General features: G+C 34.1%; 1 protein-coding gene across 1 annotated transcript in view; it reads right to left on the bottom strand.

Annotated features, from left to right (window-relative positions):
• Positions 1-21,140: 21,140 nt before the first annotated feature.
• LOC133326029 (gelsolin) overlaps positions 21,141-22,771 on the bottom strand; it is a 58,699-nt gene continuing 57,068 nt past the window's right edge. The window contains exon 9 of the mRNA XM_061534705.1: positions 21,141-21,225. Coding sequence (XP_061390689.1) covers positions 21,151-21,225 — 75 coding nt within the window. The 3' untranslated portion in view covers positions 21,141-21,150. The remainder of the gene's footprint in view (positions 21,226-22,771) is intronic.

Here is a 22,771-nt window from a genome sequence, read left to right as displayed (position 1 = left end):
CAAATTTCGTGCAAATCGAATGATATTTAGGGACTTTGGTGAACCATTTCATTTAAATCGGACGAAAATATATTTGAGAGCTATATCTAAATCTGAACCGATATTCACGAAACTTAGTACACATCAGGCTTAATTCAGTACGCTGTGCCAAATTTCGTGCAAATCGAAGAATATATAGGGGGTTTGGTGCACCATTTATCTTACATCGGACGATAACATATATCGACGCCTCCGAACCATAGTATTATAAGTCTGAAAAGTGAGTTTTTCAGTAGAAGCTTTCAAAGAATGGAAGATTATTTAATCGTACGTGCCATGCTAAGTACATTTTTGCTTATAACTTTGGTTTGGATTGGACGATGATTACCAAAATTTCAGTGAATGTAAATTAAGGACCGTAGTATCTAAAAACGTAAAGAACCTTAAAATATGCTAAGTCGACTTAGCATACTATGGTTCGGAGGCGTCGATATGGGACTTATATCTAAATATGAACCGATTTCCACGAAACTTAGTACACATCATTCTGTACGCTGTGCCAAATTTCGTGCAAATCGAACGATATATATGGATTTTGGACCTTAAATCGGACGAAAATATATATGGGAGCTATATCTAAATCTGAACCGATTTTTACCAATTTCAATATAGTATGTCCTTGGGCCAAATGACTTATGTTACAAACATATGCACAAAGACATAAAATACCCTTTACCACAGTGTTGTGAAGGGTATAAAAATGATTGTTTAACACAAATATTTTACCAATATGTTACGTATATCTGATATATTTACAGATTAATTTTCTTCGGTGACCTGTAGTGAAATTTCATGTAGAATATTTACTTACTTAATAACAATCACGTGAAATGAAATTTAATGGAAACAATTTACCTCAAATCGCTCAAAATAGCAACAAAAACATTATTTATAACCAATTCAAAAATTTTTAGTATCAGCCACCTAAATTTTAGTTAAGAAATTTGGTACCGAGTCCTCCAATATAGCAAAATAAGAAATATATAATATATATTGATAACCCCAAAAAATTGACAAAAATCTCAGTTTTCTCACCAAGTGCGGTGGGATCGTATTAGTAGTATTATTTACAAAGTCCACCGTGGCGTATGATATATATCAGCTGTAATACAACTCATACGCTCCGAACTCCAGAACTGAGATTATGTTTTTGTATTTAGAAAACTACAAAGGCAGTATTTTTTAAGAAAAAACGATTTTGATCTCTGAGTTTTGTTGCGTATAAGTAATATTGTAAAAAGTATACATTATATGGCGGTTGGTGTTAATGTATTAAAAGTACTAATACACTTCCTTTTCCAATAAAAATTAACTCAGTTTCGGAGTTTTGGCAGTAATTCGATATTTTTAATAAAAAAAATCAACATCAAACAACCCTAAGTTTATATAAAAAATATTAAATTCGAAGTTTCAAGTTTCAGAAAAAGTCAACATAGCTTAAAATGCAATGCAATTTTCTTTCACTAGAAACATGTTCAATCTCAGTTTCTGAGACATTTTTGTAATTTAAAATTAACTAGCTGACCCAGCAAACGTGGTCTTGTCTTAGCAATATTAATAAAAAATAATTTTTGACATTTTAAATTTGGCTTTCAAGTTCTATTCATATCTTAAATTTGGGAGTGAAATATACATGAACATTTTTGAAATAGATAAACTTTACTATGCCGGTATTGATCGTTATATCGGATGTTTTAGCACAGATTTTAACATAATTCCTTGCTGTATGCTACTGCTAAAATAAGCGCCGTGAGTGAGAATAAAATATAAAATTTCCGTATATATAACTTTTTTTTATAAATTGAATGTAAGTTAGATATGAAAAGCACGAATTGTCGTCATGTAGGATTCGAATTTTATAAAGATTTTAGCCACGAGGTTCAATCTTATTGTCTGTAAATTGATAGTATGTGTTCTAATTGGTAGGAAATTTTCGCATTTAAAATGTTCAACATTGGTTCACTTCAAATTATCAATACTGACCCAAGTTTCCGGGTGACCCTCATATAAACGGTGCCTCCAATATTCCGTATTTTTTGGGAGTTTGGTTGCGTGTTTGAACCAAATTGGCTGTAATTTTAAAAATCTTCCTTAAAAAAAATTATCAATATTGGTTCAAGCTTCCAAGTAGCCCCCATAGAATGGTATCCCCCATTAGTCGGTATTTTGGTAGTTTTTGCAAGTGATAATGGAGGATAAAAAAAAATTTGCTCAAAAATTTCTTAATTTCTTAGCCTTAACGTACTGATCCCGCTAATTTTCGGTTTTATTAAGTCTTTGACAGAATTTTCACATGGAAATGTTTATAATTTGGTATTAGTTTTTATTATTTTATTTTCATAGTCCCCACCGATTTAAGGAGTTTTGAATGCGCACCACGTGGTGGGTTAATCTGCTCTTTCCACATATCCGTATCCGGGCTACCACTTTTTATGGTACCCCCCATATATTGGGTAGAAAATATTCGTACAAACACTATTAATAATACTTACCTACTTAGCCGAGCTTAAAAAAGATTTCCAAGTGCGTCGGTCTTGTGCCCATCTCATCCAATTTGAAATATCATGCTCTGAGATGTTGTCTTCTACTTGATCTTTCCATCGGATTCGTGGCCTTCCCCCTCTGCGTGAACCATCACTTGGCTCGCTTTTATATGCATCTTCATCCATTCTCACAACATGACCTTGCCAACGTTGTCGCTGCAGCTCGATCCGTCTGTCTATGTCGATGTCCGAGAATATATGGTATAGCTCATGGTTCATTCGTCGACGATATTCACCGTCGATGCAGATCGGCCCATATATCTTCCGGAGAATTTTTTCAAACACTCCAAAACATCTGCTTGTGCAAGTACCCATGCTTCAGATTCATACAACAGCACGAGTTTTATCACGTCTTTTATAGTGTGAGTTTGGTCTGGCGAAAGGTGGCCTTGCTTTTGAGTTGCTTACTCAGACCATAGTAGCATCTATTGGTCAACACTACTCTCCTCCGGATTTCAAAGCTGATGTTATTAGTTTTTTTATGGCGGTACGGAGATATATAAAATCGTTCACTACCTCGAAAACTATTAATATTGACATACATTTCGAGATTAGACCTCCATGTATATGGATCAAGGGATACTCATTCGCATAACTAAGGAAAATAGACGCCATGATGTACATAAAACAGTACATCACTGAAAAAAAACTAAGATACATACTTGATGTATATGACCTTATGGTTCCAAAAAAAACCCCAATAATTTGTCGATTTGTGTGCCAGTTATCTCACTTAAAATATTAAAACAAAAAAATTTTCACTTAAAACAAAAATGTATTTATACCCTACACAACTATGTTGTCAGGGTATTATAGCTTTGTGCAGCGCCAAGAGTTTGTAACGCCGCGAAATATTGGCCCTAGACCCACCATTAAGTATACCGATATTCATATATCGACTAGCTGAGTCGATCTAGACATGTGTGTCCGTCCGTCTGTCCATTATAATTTGTAAACACGATACAGGCCACAATTATAGACCAATCTTCACGATTAGTCTATAACTGAATGTAGGATGGGTTCTGCCCAATGAAGACCCCTATTGTTTTTTGGTAAAGATGGGCTAATATTTAGGGGATGAGATGGACCAAATAAATAATTTTTGTCGTTTATTCTGGTCGCACCAGAGGCCGCAATTATGGCTCAAACATCGCAAATTTGTACATGGAGAAGGGGATCGGGCCAAAGAATGAGCATGCCTATTTTGATAAAGATCGGTCCGTATTTAGCGGATCCTCAAATGGGTCCTGCCTTTTGTGTAAAAAATGACAACATATGTATTCTATGGCGTATATATTTACCCGTGGAGGACATACGCCTGAGTAGTTTATAATATATACAAGAGGAGTGAGTGACCTTTAAATTGACACCAATTATATTGTCGTATGTACTCGGATGTGGAAGTTACACGTAAATATTTACAGGGGCTTACGTATTCATATATTATTTAGTAACCCATTGCCACATTAGAGGGCGGAAATATAGCGCTAATCGCTTTAAAATTTTCCATGAGGATCCATTTCGGTGATGATGATGATAATAATATTGGGATGAGGTGGACCGAAAACTTATTTTTTTTTCACAACTGAAAGTCGAACATCACAACACAACCCATTGTGAAGGGAATCTGGACAATTAGAAGAGCTGTACTGAATATTAGTAATATTTGTTGACCTCTAGACGGTCAAGAGGGTGCAAACATCGACAAATATCGCTAAACCGCAGAAAGTTAGATTTTCGTGTAAGTTGTGTAGGGTATCATATGGTCGGCCCCGTCTGACTATACTGCTCCGCTCACTGATTTAAATATTACATTTTATTAAATACTGATGTCATATTTAACTCCTTAACAATGCCTCTGCAATTCCCATTTCTTTAATCTTCTGAAAAAATTTAAATTTTAAATTTCTCAACATGCATTTTTGTTTAACCTGACATAAGTGTGACATTACGAATATAATGTGATTACCTTTAATATTAGATTACAATGTAAACTTTTTCAAATTGTATGTATGTTTATCAAATGAACGAAGAAAACATTTTTAGAAAAAGAAAATCCGAACACGGAAATGCAATATGCATACCATTACACGATTACTTTTACCTTTCTTGCCCAAAGGAAATTCTTAAAGATATTTTCAAATACAACGAATACAACACACGCATCTGTAAGCGTACATAAATATTACTCACATATACACACATTCACACATAATTCCATGCAACACAATAGCGGAAAAGGACATGCAAGGATATTATTTATTTGTATGCGAATATTTGTGTTCGTGTCATAAACAAGTTTCAAGTCTTTCTTCTGTTCGGCTGAAGAAAATTTCATTCCATGTAAACTGCATATAATTTCACTGGTATTTAGGCTAAATTCCATTCAAGTGGTAACACTTTCTCCACTTGCCGGCACCCAAAACACTCTCGGGAGGAACGAACGAACGAATGTACAAACATAGAAATAGAATATTAGCATTTTGCCTAGCTAGAACAATTTCTTGGGCATATATTTAAGAAGGGTTGCCGTATTATTTTTATAGGCGTTAACAAAATCTCCCAATTGTAATTCAACTATTGGTCTGTTCCCGTACTGCAAGAATCTACTATTTTTTACTCCGATAACACTTTTTTCCTTTATGATATCGAAAAAAAATAGTAAAATCGAGTAGATTCTTGCAGTACGTGAACAGACCATATGGGTTATATTTTTACTCATATAATGAATTTTGCAAAGGTTTCATAAAATCTTACTGGCAACCCTGTCCTCCAAGAAAATGTATATAAAAATTGAGAGACGTCGGGAAGAAAACAACACAAGTAGTTATAAAACAATTTCTATTCGCTTTTTCATTTTTTTCATTTCGAAACAAATTTGGGTTAAGGAAGGAAATGGAAAACTTAAGTTTCATTGGTTTTAATTTACACTTCTACTCGAATACGTGGCCAAAATACTACAATAAGCAAAAGGCAGCAACAACAACGACCATAATAATAATAAACGTTACGAACTTTCCATGAATGTTTGGTTGGTTTGGTGCCCTTTCCTTTTGGCGTTAAGAACACAACAGCAACAATGGTAACAACAACAACAACAAAAACGCCAGAAAACTTTTCAAATTTGATGGATGGTCGGTGTAGACTTAAGTTTTTATTTCGTTTGAACAGGTAAATGGTAATAACCAAATGAATTCTTCGATAATTGAACATTTTTTCGTTGGCTTTTGAATTGCTATAGAAAATAATTGAAATAGGCACGAAATAGCTGTATTTTTCGAAATCTTTATATATAAAACATATGTATGTATGTCCGTGTTTCATAAATAAGAAACGTGCTCTATTATAGACATTTTCAGATTCATGTACCAAATAACTTAAGATATATGGAAATATACTATTGTGTAATAGCATTTGGAGGTTATTGTTAATATATTAAAAAAATTGAATTCCAATTTTAAGTCTGGCACCGCGAATTTTCCCTGTTCAGATTTAGATATAGCTCCCATATATAATTTCGTCCGATTTTATGGGAATTTTACACCAAACTCCTAATAATTGTTCGAGTGAGACAAAATTTGGACCGCGCACAGAATTAGGTTCATACTTGTCTGATTTTTATACCCTCCACCATAGTATGGAGGGTACATTAATTTTGTCATTCCGTTTGTAACTCATCGAAATATTCATTTTATGTATATATATTCTTGATATAATGTATATATATTCTTGATCAGGATAAAAATCCAAATAAAAATCTGGTAGCCCCCATATAACGGTACCTCCTAATTCAGTATTTTGTTTTCGAGTTTAGTATTTCGAGTTCTTAATAGGTACCAAATCTCTCCACCAAAAAATATGAATAGCGGTTCATTTTTTCGGATTGCCCCCGTATAAGGGTAACCCCAATTTTCGGTATTTTGGGGTTCTTGAGCGCGTTTTTCAAAAGAATGTGCTGTAATTTAATACATTGGGTTCTTAATAGGTACCAAAATCTCTCCACAAAAAATTATAAATATAGGTAAATTTTTTCGGATATCCCCCATATAAGGGTACCCCCAATTTTCGGCATTTTGGGGTTCTTGGGCGTATTTTTCATCCGAATTCGCTGCAATTTGGTATTTTGTAGTCGTATAGGGTAACAAATCTCCCTACCAAAAATTATTTATATTCGACCCCCTTTTGGGGTAGTCCCCATATAACCCCCTTTTTATACCCTCCACCATAGTATGGAGGGTATATTAGTTTTGTTTTTCCGTTTGTAACGCATCGAAATAATCATTTCCGACCCTATAAAGTATATATATTCTTGATCAGTGTAAAATTCTATGACGATTTAAGCATGTCCGTCTGTTTTAATCACTCTAGCGTCTAAACGAATTGAGATAGATCGCCAAAATTTTGCATAGAGTCGTCTTTTGTCTGCAGGCAGGTCAAGTGCGAAGATGGGATATATCGGTCTATGTTTAGGCATAGCTCCCACATAAGGGTCCTCCAAAATTTTCGATATTTTGAGGTTCTTGATCTCGTTTTTCAACCGAATTCCCTGAAATTTGGTAATTTGAGTTCTTATTGTGTAGCAAATCTCCCCATCAAAAATTATAAATATAGGTTCATTTTTTCGGATAGCCCCCATATAAGGGTACCCCCCAATTTTCGGTATTTTGGGGATCTTGAGGGCGTTTTTCAACCGAATTCGATGAAATTTGGTACATTGGGTTCTTATTTGGTGCCAAATATATACACAAAAAATTCTAAATATTGGTTCACTTTTTCTGATAGCCCCCATATAAAGGTACCCCCCAATTTTCGGTATTTTGAAGTTCTTGAGTGTGTTTTTCAACCGACTTCGCTGAAATTTGGTACTTTTAGTTCTTATTGGGTAGCAAATCTCCCCACCAAAAAGTATAAATATAGGTCAATTTTTTCGGATAGCCTTCATATAAGGGTACCCCCCAATTTTCGGTATTTTGGGGTTCTTGAACGCGTTTTTCAGCCGAATTTGCTGTAATTTGGTATTTTGTAGTCGTATATGGTAACAAATCTCCCTACCAAAAATTAATAATATTCGCCACATTTTAGGGTTAGTCCCCATATAACCCCATTTTTTATATTAAAATAGTTACCTAATTTTTTCCGTGTGTTGGGGTTATCCCCATATAGCTGTATTCCACCATAGAATGAGGATATTCTGTAGACACAATTCATACACTGCATGGTATGGAATTCTAAAACGATTTAGTCGATTTAGCCATATGTTGTATTCATTATTCTATCGGTGAGAACGTGAGGTTTGAGAATGAACCATATCGACCCGCATTTAGGCGAAGGTCCTATATAAAAACATCCTACATATGTAATATTTAGCGTGGTGTACGGTATTGGGATTCAAAACTAAATTATTAGGTTGGAACTTGAGCCATATCGGCCCTCTGGAACATGGTTTACATTATGGTTTACATAATCGTGTTGTAGAAATGTCGGTATAGGTCCACTTTTTCGCACGTTCCCTATATTTTCATTTCTAGTACCTGTCAGTATATCTATGGTGAAGGGTATCCAAAGTTCGGCCCGGCCGAACTTACCGCTTTTTCACTTGTTTTTTTAATGATGATGCTCCAAACTCCCAATATTTGTCCGATTGGAATACAATTTTGTAAAGCGAATGCAATTGAGTCAAGAATGATGTGTGTTAAGGTTTGTAAAAACCAGTTCACATTTAGATATATGTCTTATGTATATTTTCGTCCGATTTTATGTAAATAGTGCACCGAAGAGACTATGTTTTTTTTTCGATTTACACTAAATTTGGCAGAGGGTATTAAACTGAGTTAAAAGTAATGTGTTGATTAAAGTTGGAAAAAAGTATGCAACGGTTGCTCAATTAGGTCCATATTTACATATAGCTCCCATACATAATTTTGCTCGATTCCATACAAATGGTACACGAAAGACTCCAAGTCAGTCCGTTTTACACATTTTATTTCGCCTGATTATATCTAAATGGTCCTCCAAAGATGCGATTTCTCTACTCTATCTAGAGGATATTGTATATAATATATATATATACACTCCCCTTTATGGTGGGGGTATAAAAAATATACTCATAGTTCTTTTGAGGATATACTTATAATATTCTAGATAATGTCCACAAATAAATCGGCATTCGTATTTTTTCATTTCCACTTTTACCCGTTCCTAGCTCTAAAAGTCTTATATCTACGAACACTAAAATATTTCCAATAAATTGTACTTTATGAAGAACTGTCGGGTTAAATGGAAATCAGGATCGCTAAACTTTCGTACCGGATTTTCAGATAACAAAATGTATTTCTGAGTATTATTTGAAAGCTGAACAGAAACAACAGAATCCGGTGATAGATCAATAGAACCGTTTATTGTTCGAAGTCGTAGAAAATGATACACAAAGCACCTCTTACTATGGAATTACTACACACTGGTTTTGTTATTTATAAAAGTATATGTTTTTTATCAAATAGTTAACCATGTGTGGAGAGGTACCAAAGGTGGTTACTCTATATAAATATATGTTTGAATGATTGTTGGGAATGGTAATAGGAGTAGTGGATCGATGGGTCCCATCTTTTGGATTTGCAAAGTTTGGATCAAATCTGAAATTTATTTCGTTTCATATTGGAGGTACCAGAAGTAGCGAACGGATGGGTCCCATCTTCGCACATGTTCTGTTTGGTAAAAGAATTGCGTTGTGTAAAGTTTGCATTCGCTTAGTATTGAATTAACAATTTTTCAAAATTTTGACACTAAGTGGGGTAGGTACCAGTAGGAGCGAACCGATATTCCCCATCTCCGAACTTAAACTAAGTTTGGAAGAATGTGCAAAGTTTGGATAAAATCGGTTATTCCCTTCGAGAGTTATCGTCCATTCCAGCCGGCCAGACAGACGAACCTTAATATCTCAGCAATCCCACAGCAATCAATAATACAAATTTCCCAAACTACCTCAATCCTATAATTCAACAGTAATTTTAATTCCCAATTTCAAGATTCCAGCTCTATCTGTACACCTATATCCAACTTGTACCAAATGTAGTACTTTTCGTACAAAGCAAATAAATCTTTTAAACGATTACATTCATCTTTTGAAACACTATGGTTTGAGGGATCCCCCCCAAAAAATTTACTTTCTGTTTTGATTTAATTCGAGACTACACTAATTCAAGAATGTCGTATTGAAATTTCAAGTGAAAATCTCAACAACTCTTGAAGATATAGCCGATTTATTGTGTCAGCATCAAACTTAAAACCCATTTTTCTCTAAACAGCGTTTTTGCAAAACTTAAAAACTAACCAGTGAGGAAAGTAGTAAAGTCGGACTGGGCCGACTATATGATACCCTTCACCACTTTGGGTATATTTTATATATTTATCCCAACAGACGGCGCGTTTTGTTATAAATCTATATGTGAACCGATTTCAAGGTAACTTGCCAGAGACTAATTTATATAACATTAGTACGTTGTGTCAATCGGCCTAGCTATGTATCTTTTCACAAAGCTTAGCAACATCATTCTAGACTTAATTCAGTGCCCTATACCAAAATTCGTGCACATCGAAAGATATATAGGGTCTTTGGTGCACTAATTACCTTAAATCAGATGAAAATACATATGTGAGCTATATCTAAATCTGAACCGATTTTCACGAAACTTGGCAGACATCATTCTCGATCTTATTCAAAACTCTGTGCCAAATTTCGTGCACATCAAAAGATTACCAGGGACTTTAGTGGACTATTTACCTAACATCGGGCGAAACTATATATGGGAGCTATATCTAAATCTGAACCGGTTTTCACGAAACTTTGCACACATCATTCTATACTTAATTTAGTACGCTGTGCCAAATTTCGTGCAAATCAAAAGATATATAGGGACTTTGGTACAATTAACCTGAAATCGGACGAATATTTATATGGGAGCTACATCTTATTCATAACGCTGTGCCAAGTTTCGTGCAAGTCAAAAGATTTCCAAGGACTTTAGTGGACTATTTAAGCTATATTTAAATCTGAACCGATTTTCGCGGAACTTTGCACACATCATTCGTGACCTTATGCATAAATTGTAAACAAAGTACAGGTCGCATTTATAGTCCGATTTTGATGAAATTTGACACAAGTCACTTATTTGGTCCAAGAACGAACCCTATTGAAATTGGAGAAAATCGTTTCAGATTAAGATACAGCTCCCACATATATTTTAAATAAATGGTGCACCAAAGTCCCTGAAAATCATTCAATATGCACGAATTTCGGCATAGCGTACTGAATTAAGTCTAGAATGACGTGTGCTAAGTTTCCTGAAATATACCTCCCATATATAGTTTCGTCCGATTTTAAGCAAATGGTGCACCAAATTCCTTCAAATCGTTTGATTTGCAAGAATTTTGACATGCCGTACTAATTTATGTCTAGAATGATGTGTGCTTAGTTTGGCGAAAATCTGTGCAGATTTAGATATAGCTCCCATATATAGTTTCGCCCGATTTTAGGTAAATGGTGCACCAAAGTCCCTGCAAATCTTTTGATTTGCATAGCATAGCGGACTGAATTGAGCCTAGAATAATGTGTGCAAAGTTTCGTGAAAATCGGTTCAGATTTAGATATAGCTCCCATATATAGTTTCTCCCGATTTTAGGTAAATGGTGCACCAAAGTCTCTGCAAATAGTTTGATTCGATTCTGGTATAGCGTACGTAATAAAGTCTAGAATGATGTGTGCAATGCTTTGTGATCACATATTAAATGTAAAAAAATAATTAAAACGTTATCGAAAATTATAAAATGTGTATGTAAATATTTTGAAAGAAATCATATAATTTTATGAAAAATATCTGAAAATGGAACTGTGGACCACTATGTGGAAAGCGAAAGATCACCGACCATCAAATTCACTTGATGCAATTGTAGTATGTGACGAAAATATATATCCAAATAAAAATAGTATATTGTTACAAATCTTAATAACAATACCGGTAACCACAGCATCAGATGAAAGTAGTTTCCTAAACCTAGCAGATCTCTTCATTTAAACTAACTATAGATTTAGTGCACCTATCGGATACATAAGTCCATCATCTTTTTACCTCACCCACAAAAGTCAGGTTTAGTGAAGGCAGCACATACTGACAGCTCTTTATTGGTTTATTATATCCTTTTGCTCTACTTCCCCCTCAACAAAATGTGTGGGTCATAATATGACCCCAACAAAACATACATATTTATACCCATCACCACACTGTGGTACAGGGTATTATGTCTTTGTGCATATGTTTGTAACAGACAAAAGGAAGCGAGATAGGCACATGGTTCCTTTTGAGAATATGTATAGAATCACTTTCTAAGTCGATTTATGCATGTCCGTCCGTCTGTCTGTCTGTCCATGTTAAATTGTAAACAAAGTAGGGGAGACTGGGGCACCTTCGGCACTTTTTTTTTAGAGCTCTATATCTCAGTACTTATTGAACATATATAACAACTTTATGGCTGATTATTGTCCTCTGACTCTTAATTATCAAAAATAGTACCAAAAATATATATAAAAATAGTATTAGTTAAAAATTTTTTCAGTTTTGTAAAAAAAGTCAAATTCGCCGAATGTGCCCCAACCCGGGGTACCTTCGTCATTTGATGGGGCACATTCGGCACCATAGTCATAGCCGGGTAATTGTTATCGCTATCAGTCTGGTTGAAATTCTGATCCTCTAAAGGCTCTATTTGGTTTTAATACGCCACACAATGTTTGAATTATAGGGCTTTATTTTCTAGCGGCGGATGTTTACATCTCAAGGTCGCACACACCATCAGAAATAGAGGTTTTCTATCGCATTTTCGTCAATACAAGCACGTTTGATCTTATATATGTATTTTCGGGCCATATTAAAGGATTAGTTTTAAAGACAAACTCAAAAACATTTTAAGGAAATACTATTGCACAATCTGTATATGGCCGAATGTGCCCCACTTTAAAATGCCGAATGTACCCCGAATGTACTTTTTATAGTTTTTTTCATTTTTTTCGATCAGATTTGTAAAAACATAATATTTTTAAATATTTGTATAATAATACACATCGTAGTTAACCACTTTTTAATAATATTGTCTTAAATTTTTTAAAAGTTGTATACACGAAATACTTACGAAATGGAATTGAAATATTACAGAAACATCTATAAAAATACAAAAACCTATGTATCTAAATAAGCTTATTAGCTAGAACTTTCAAACTTTGTGTCAGTTATTTATTTCGATATTCGATACCTATGTATTGTAACTAGTGATGTACGGTGAGAGCTTCATATTGAAAACGCGATTGCCGAAGGTGCCCCGATGCCGAAGGTGCCCCAGTCTCCCCTACAGGTCCCATTTATGATCCTCCCATATATATATTTAACCGATTTAATGTAAACGGTCCCTATATAACTTTAGATTTGCACGAAATTTGGTACAGCCTAATCATTTAGGTCTAGAGTGATGTCTGCCAAGTTTCGTGAAAATCGGTCCAGATTTAGATATAGCTCCCATATATAGTTTCGTCCGATTTCATGTAAATGGTGCCCCAAAGTCCCTATATATCTTTTGATTTGCACGAAATTTGACATAACGTACTGAATTAAGCCTAGACTGATGTCTGCCAAGTTTCGAGAAAATCGGTCCAGATTTAGATATAGCTCCCATATATAGTTTCGTCCGATTTCATGTAAATCGTGCCCCAAAGTCCCTATATATCTTTTGATTTGCACGAAATTTGGCATAACGTACTGAATTGAGCCTAGAATGATGTCTGCCCAGTTTCGGGAAAATCGGTCCAGATTTAGATATAGCTCCCATATATAGTTTCGTCCGATTTCATATAAATGGTGCCCCAAGTCCCTATATATCTTTCGATTTGCACGAAATTTGGCATAATGTACTGAATTGAGTCTAGAATGATGTCTGCCAAGTTTCGTGAAAATAGGTCTAGATTTAGATAAAGCTCCCATATATAGTTTCGTCCGATTTCATGTAAATGGTGCACCAACGTCCCTATATATACTTCGATTTGCACGAAATTTGGCATAACGTACTGAATTGAGCCTAGAGTGATGTCTGCCTTGTTTCGTGAAAATCGGTCCAGATTTCGATATAGCTCCCTTTTATTATAGATTGATTTTAAGTAATTGACGCATCAAGGAACCAATAGGAACAAAACGTTCTGAAATTAGTATAACCTAACCTGTGACAAGTTTGTTTGAAATCGCTTAATATTTGGATAGAGCTTTCATATATATTTTCGCCCGCTTCCATATATATTTCCTCATGTTAGTAAGATTGGCATCAAATTTTGCACAACGTACAAAATTGAGCATAGAATTACGTAGTTGCGTTTTCTAGAAGTACAGGCATAGCCCAACGGATGACCTATTTATATTTCCTTGAAGTCGATTTACATACTTTATGGATAGATCTAGGTAGATTCACATTTAGATAAATATCACATATTTTATTTCATCCAATTTCATGTTAATAGTCCTGTTTAATATACCCATAGTGGTGAAGGGTATCATATAGTCGGCCCCGTCCGACTTTACTACATTCCTTACTGGTTTTTTTCTGGTCTAGTAGCAGGGTTAAGCAAAACGTTTTGACATAGCCCCATTTAAAGGTCCATTGAAATAGTAGAAAATCGGTTCAGATTTAGATGTAGCCCAAAATCTGATTCCACATTTATACGTTATGTACTGAATTGAGTCTAGAATGACATCTGTTAAGTTTCGGTAAAATAGATTCAGATTGAAATATAACTCCCATATATATTTGTGTCCAATTTTTTATAAATGGTACACCAAAGTCCCTATATTTCTTTCGATTTACCTGAAATTGTGCATATGGTATTCAATTGAGCGTGGAATTAAATTAAATTGTTTCTATGAAATCAGTTCAAATTAAAATATACCTCCCATATCCGATTTTCCGAATCCGATTTTCAAATAAATATCCAAAATCCCTTGTAGTAACCAATTACCACATCGTTCACAATCAACTCAAAATAAATATAATATTTTAATTATACTCCTCTACCTTATTATGTAATTGTATCAGTACATCTTTTTATAAATTAAAACATATTTTCTTTCATATCTAGCCTGTGAAACTTAATGCCATTAATTCAATTCATATTAACATATTTGCAACGCAACCCAACGACATTTCATAACTGGAAGCAACATTTCTTTTATGGCAGTTTCTTTTGTTCGTCCAGAACGAAACAACAAAGAGAGAGAGAGGGAGGGAAGTGAGCAAGAAAGTAAATACATTCTTCATATATCAATACATGTTTACTAACAATAATATGAAGGTATTTCCTTACCATAACTACAAGGATAACGTACAGTGTGATAAATATTATTAGGTGCAGTTTCTTTGCATAAGGTGGGATTATCCATTTCGGTGTTTCAAAATTAAACGTAAATCAAACACAGAGAATGTTTCATCATGTTTTATCTATTTTATTATAAAGTTTGAATTTTGACATTATGTGTGAAACAATACATTATTTAAATGACCTCCACGAGAACTATTGATAGCATTGATACTTGTTCGATTTTGATCTAACATTCAACAAAAAACTCCTTCTTATTAACCGCTTCTAATTTTATTCCGCTCACTGTAAAAATAACAGGACATCAACAAGCCAAGTCCTCCTTTATACCTTTATTATTTTTGCACCGAATATATAGCAGTGTGTGTGTGTGTGTGCGTGTATGTGACAGAGTTTTGTTTTCATATTTACTGTTGGTTAAATAAACATTAAGTGCGGTTATCGTTTTTCCCCCACACAACAACACAGCACAGCGTACACAAAAGGATTTTACACACGTGAGTGTCGCCATATCACGTGTTTTACTCTCATAAATAATTCGTCAAGTTATGGGCATTTAACATATTTTGCGTTGCATGCAGCAGCGAGTTGGCGATGCGTTGTCAGTCAACCGGAGCAAAGGTATTGGTGGTCACCGTTTCAGTCACTCGAAGGCTCGCCCGTTCACCCGTCCGCCGTCCATTGCCTGATGTCATGTGACTAATGTGCCAGATAGTCAACTAACCAACCAACCCAGGCAGCTAGTCAGCCAGTGAACAAAGTGCATTGTTTTCGATAGTCGATTGCAATGACTGAATGATGGGCGGGTTGATGACATTCTCATTTGTGTACAAGCACAATCGGAAGCTCATGGGAGGTGGTACGTTAGTTCAACAAGAACAACAACAACATTCTGTAGACAAAGCCACAAATGATCACAATGTTTTATGGCGTTGGCATGTTCGCAAGTCATAAAAAATCGGAATTTCATGTAATGTGAATAGACGTTATTGATATCAACAGGACTTGCAGCAAGTAGAACAGGAGCAGCGAACATAACCTGCAACAACAGAGGAAGGACATAACAAATTACCATTATTTTAGTTATTTGTAGCAAATTTTTAAAATTAAAAATTTATAAAGCAAAGATAATAATTTTCGTTGTTGATACAAAAACTTTTAATAGTTGGATTTTAATGGATTCTATAGCTCCGAAATTTAGACATTCTTTTTCCAAGACTGCGATCCCAGTCGACTGTAAAAAAAGTAAAAATGTTTTGTTTAATATTTCAATGATATGGACCAGTAACATATTTTGGATTAATGTCGGAATAAAATAATAGTATTGGTTTGTTGTTGTTCTAGTCATTTATTTTATGATTTTGGACATTTCATATTTTCTGATCTGATTAAAAATATTGTTCAATGGATAAAAGGCTGAAATGTTACACACATATATTTTAACAACGATGATGCATTACTGATTTTAGACCTCAGGTGTTTTTGGACCAAATCTGTTTCAGACATTTTGGAGAAATGGTGGCTGCTGATGCACATGACAGTTCACAAGAGAGTAACCAAACTTTGCACAAACATAAAACAAGTTCGAAAATGGAAACCTTTGATCTACTACTTCTAGTCTCTTATAAACATTTGGAAGAAAGAGTCGGAAATGAATATACCCTCCATACTATGGTGGAGGTTATAAAAAGAGGGTTATATGGCGACTACCCCGAAAAAGGGGGTGAATATTAATTTTTTTTGGTAGGGAGATTTGTTACCGTATGCCAATACAAAATACCATAACAGCGAATTCGGTTGAAAAACGCGCTCAAGAACCCCAAAATATCGAAAATTGCAAAAAATGCAAAAAATGAACATATATTTATAATGGTTTTGTGGGGAGTTTGGTACCTATTAAGAACTCAAAACACTAAATTACAGCCAAATCTGAACCGATTTTCCGAAACGTACTACATCACTCTACACTTAATTAACGCCCCCCCCCCCCTTCTTGGTGTCAAGAAAGTCCCTTCAAAATTTCAAGTGAAAATCTCAAGAACTCTTGAAAATATAGCCGATTTATTGTGCGAGCATCAAGTGACGGCTAAAGGGCTTCTCAAACTTTAAACGCGTTTTTCTCTAAACATTTTTTTGCGAATGGCGGGCACGATAACTCAAAAACTAATGACCCAATCGATTCCAAATTTTTACACGTTTCTCTGTGAGTGTATAGCTATCGTATGAACTAGGATAAAGCCAATCAGTGAATATCTTCATTATGTTTTAACTTGGTTTTTGGTAAAAAATCGGCTATTTTCCAAAAATATTTTTTCAAAGTTCCGCCATTTTGTTAATTTTAGAGCGAAGTCAATAATCCTAGTTCATACGAGAGCCAGACATGTACTCTTTCTAACACCGTTGGAATTTTCGGATTCCGATGTTTCAATGAGGAGTTATCATGCCCGCCATCAAAAATAAGGACCTTTCTTTAATTACAAAAAACAACAACAAAACAATAACAAAAATTTTTTGTAAATTATTTTTCTTCTCTTTTAAATCTTCAAATATATATGTGCAAAGTTACAAACCTTAACAAGCATTGGTATTGATTTACCAGCCCATTGAAAATCTTGAAAAATTAAAATTGAGAATGGGTGGGGTTCCCTTAAATTTAACAATCGAGGGAAATTGGGAGTTATATCTAAAATTGAACCTATTTTCACGAATCTTAGCACACAGTACGCTATGACAAAAATCGTGCAAATCGAATGATATATAGTGACATTGGTGCACCATTTACATAAAATCGGTCGAAAATATATATCTATATCTGGACCGATTTTCACGAAATTTAATACACATCGTTCTATACTTAATTCAGTGCGTTATCCCAAATTTCGTGAAAATCGAAAAATATATAGGGACTTTGGCGCATTATTTACTTAAAATCGAACAAAAATATATATTCCAATTACAATAGGGTTCGTCATTGGGCCAAATAAATGAGCTATGTCAAATTTCATCAAATTCGAATAAAAAAAATTGACCTGTACCTTCTCAAAAGGAACCATGTGTCCATCTCGATTTCTTTTGCCTGTTACAAACATATGCACAATGACACAATACCCTGTACCACAGTGTTTTTTAAGGGGGGATTTGTTACCATATACAACTACAAACCATTGAGCGGAGCAGTATAGTCGTACGGGGCCGACCATATTAAGTTTTTGGTCCCCTTCATCCCAAAATTATTATCTGATCATCACCGAAAATTACAGGCGTTGTCCTTGACCATACATGGATCTTCAGGGAAAATTGCAAAGCGATCAACGCTATATTTCCGCCCTCTAGTGTGGTAATGGATTACTAAATAATATATGATTACGTAAGCGCCTGTAAATATTTAAGTGTAACTCCCACATCCGAGTACATATGACAATATAATTGGTATCAATTTAAAGGTCAACCGCTCCTCTTGGATATGCTATTAACTTCTGGGGTCTGTGTCCTTCAGTCTGTATCGTGTTTACAAATTATAATGGACAGACGGACGGACAAACACACGTGTCTAGATCGACTAAGCAAGTCGAGATATGACGATCGGTATACTTAAAGGTGGGTCTAGGACCTGGCAACATTGTTGCCTAGGGTATAAATACCAAATTATAGCGAATTCGGTTGAAACCCGCGCTAAAGAACCCCAAAATACCTAAAATTTGAGGGTACCCTTATATGGGGCCTAACCGAAAAAAATTGGCTTTGCTACCCAATTAGAACACTAACTACTAAATTACAAGCAATTCGTCAAAAAATGCGATCAAACCCCCAAAATACTGAAAATTATATATATATATATATATATAGGATCGGGAATGATTATTTCGATGAGTTACAAATAATAAATAAAACTAATATACCCTCCATAGTATAGTGGAGGGTATAAAAATAGAGAAAAATAGAATTTAATATAAGTATTTTGTAGCACATGAAGGTTAAACTCTAAGTTTTCATCGAATTTGATTGATTATTATAGACCAAAAGATCGATATTTTTAAGACCCATGGGAGGTGTATTAAATCTTAGTGCGATCTATTAAATTTTTGGCCAACAGTAGGTATTTGCATAAAATTTCACTCTCCTTTTATATTTGACCACCGTATACATGTCACACAGTGTGACATTTTTACTTTCTTAATTTTGAAGCATACTTTGAGGCGACATAAATATTAAACAATAGTGTTGCCAACTAAAAGACGTATAATACTCGTTTGTTTGTAGTGTGCGGCTAAAATTTTTGTATAATGATGACTATAATTGTTTTTATACCCTTCACCACACTGTGGTACAGGGTATTATGTCTTTGTGCATATGTTTGTAACAGGCAAAAGAAATCAATATAGACCCATGGTTCCTTTTTAGAATATGCATAGAATCACTTTCTGAGTCGATTTATGCATGTCCGTCCGTCCGTCTGTTGATGTTAAATTGTAAACAAAGTACAGGTCGCATTTATGATCCGATTTGGATGAAATTTGACACAGCTCACTTATTTGGCCCAAGGACGAACCCTATTGAAATTGGGAAAATCGGTTCAGATTTAGATATAGCTCCCATATATATTTTCGTCCGATTTAAGGTAAATGATGTACCAAAGTCCCTATATATCTTGCGATTTGCACGAAATATGGTATAGCATGATGTAGTATAGAATGATGTGTGCTAAGTTTCGTGAAAATCGGTTCAGATTTAGATATAGCTCCCATATATAGTTTCGCCCGATTTTAGGTAAATGGAACACCAAAGTCCCTGAAAATCATTTGATTTGCACGAATTTTTACACAGTGTATTGAATTAAGTCCAGAATGGCGTGTGCTAAGTTTCGTGAAAATCGGTTCAGATTTAGATATAGCTCCCTTATTTAGTTTCGCCCGATTTTAGGTTAATGGTGTACCAAAATCCCTATATATCTTTTGATTGGCAAGAATTTTGGTATAGCGTACTAAATTAAGTCTAGAATGATGTGTGCTAAGTTTCGTGAAAATCGGTTCAGATTTAGATATAGCTTACGTATATAGTTTCGTCCGATTTTATGTAAATGGTGGACCAAAGTCCCTAAAAACCATTCAATTTGCACGAATTTTGGCATAGGGTATTAAATTAAGTCTAGAATGATATATACACATACTATATATATATATATATATATATATAAAGATCCATAGCTAGGCCGATTGACACAACGTACTGAAGTTAATATAAATTAATATCTGGCAGGTTTGCTTGAAATCGGTTCAGATATAGATATATCGTAGTTTCCATATATAATTTCGACTTATTTATGTTAATTGTACACCAAATGGGTGTCTGATTGAGATTAAATTTTAAGCAGTGCAGCATACCGAATAGCGTGTGATGTTTGCTTTCAATCTATTTACCTAAATGAAATGAAATTTAGCATAGGCTCCAGAAAGACATAAAAATCACATATATAAGTTCGTTCATTTTCGTGTCAAAATTCCTTCAAAAAGAAGTGAAGGGTATCATATAGTCGGCCCAGTCCGACTTTACTACTTTCCTTACTGGTTAACTATACATTAAATTGGAAGCTACATACATGCGATGAGGAAGATCAGTAATCCGCAATACATGAGGTAGTATATTATTTTGGGATCGCCTTTAAAAAATACGTATTAATGTGGTGTGTGTACTACGGATGTCTCATAAAATCCATCTACTATTTTACGAATTAAGAATAAAGTTTATTCACACAATTAACAAATTAAACACATTAATTTTGATTTTTTACAACAAATGCTGTTTTATTGTTAACTTAAATTAATAGTTAAAAAAAATAAACCAACAAAACATTTTTTTTTTTCAAAATGGTTAAAATAGGATTATTTAATTGTTATGAAATATAGTACCTCATTTATTTGTTTTTTGGTAAATTATTATTGTGAGTATTACGACATAAGTCGTAATAAAAATTAGTAAAACGCCTTAAATATAAATAGAATTGAAAAAAGAAATGTGCACATGCAATGAAAGTATAAAAATAAATTCAAGAGTAGAGTAAATGTTTAAATAAATTGTTGTTCATATAAGTGTAATGAGTTTTGAGTTTGTTGATATTTTGGCCATAGACGTGGTGGCATTGATGCGTAGTATAACAGGACTTTGGCATATTTATAGATCATTCACATCCAAATTTTCGTTATCTTCCAAAATTTGTTTTCGTGCTTCCTCGTATGATGGTACACCCTGTGAAGAGAAGGGAAGAAAAAAGATTAATTGAAACTTGTATTCGTAGGTTTAAGTATATGAGGGTTAGTAGTTCATAATGTGCATGCATATATGCATGTGAAAGTGAGTTGATATATAATAATTAGTAATTACAAAAAATAAAATAAAATAAATAAGTGAGAAGTAAAGGAAAGCTTTTATGACCATTATCAGAAAAAAATTAAAATCCCGAATATAATGAAATCGTTATGAATATAATAGCCGCGTTTTTGTAACTCCTTTGCAGTGATTTTTTGTTTGGCTATCAAAGAGGTACTGGAAAATAGCTAAAGTGTAAGTGCACATATAAAATCATTGCATTAAACGTTCAATTTTTTGTTAACCATGCCAGTATAAGTATGTGTACAATTCTTGGCACAATCTGTATATACTTTGGTATGTGTTGCTGGTTAATACCAATGTGTGTGCATTTTATTGAATTAATATTTGGTGCAGATATTTTCTTCCATAAGTGAATCGATATCCAAAGTTTTGTCTTACCTTATTATTACTATGTTGTATATTCAAATTAATGATCTAATTATTGTGCTATTCTTTTATATGTATTATTTTCAATGAATCTTTGAGAATGCCATATTAAATTATATGCATGTAGGTACCAATTTGGACTCTCATAAATAGTTATAATAAAAGAACAAGTAAAAAACATGGAATGCATTCAAATTAGAAAACTGGCCTAGAACTGAAACATACCGAAAACCTGTATGGAAAAAATCCAAACGAATAGTGCCGACTATGTGATACCATTCAACACTTTGGGCACATAGAAGACATGCCCATATGTACAATATCATGTCGATAGAAAAGAATGAAATCGGACATAAATTAATACACCTACCATTCTGAAATCTATAAAAAATAACACGTCAATCGGACAGATTTAGCCTCTTTGGTATAAACTTAAACACATGTCATTCTAAACTCAATTCAGTACGCTGTGCAAACTTCGTGTATATGAAAGAAAAATAGCCTCTTCGGTGCAAAAATTATAAAATCGGACGAAAATAAATTTGAGAGTTATATTTAAATCTAAACTAATTTCAACAAACAAGCACACAACATTCTGGACTCAATTCTATACGATCAATACGCACAAATCATTATAGACTTAGTATGGTATGGTGTTCCAAATTTTGTTTTAATCAGATAAACATTGGCAGTTTAAAAGGTCGTTTACATTGAACCGGATTTGGTTAACCCAGTGGGTTTAAATTTTCAATTCCTTTGAATATATGCCAAATAAACCCTCATAAAGTAGGTTAACCCTGTAAAAAGTTCTAATGTATATGCCGTATAATGCACCATTTACATAAAATGAAATGGGATAAAAATGTATATGGGTGATATATGTAAATCAGAACCGATATGTGGCTGTGCCAAATTTCATCTCATTCGGATTACAAATGTGACCTGTACTTCGGTTGTCAGGGTTTTATAGCTTTGTGCAACCCCACAGAGTTTTCAACGCCAACGTACTTCGGTTGTCAGGGTTTTATAGCTTTGT

The sequence above is a fragment of the Musca vetustissima genome, unplaced genomic scaffold (genome assembly GCF_032173495.1).
Source record: "Musca vetustissima isolate MV318-11 ecotype Yass unplaced genomic scaffold, APGP_CSIRO_Mvet_v1 utg1358, whole genome shotgun sequence".
NCBI lineage: Eukaryota > Metazoa > Arthropoda > Insecta > Diptera > Muscidae > Musca > Musca vetustissima.
This window is presented reverse-complemented; position numbering and strand designations above follow the sequence as displayed.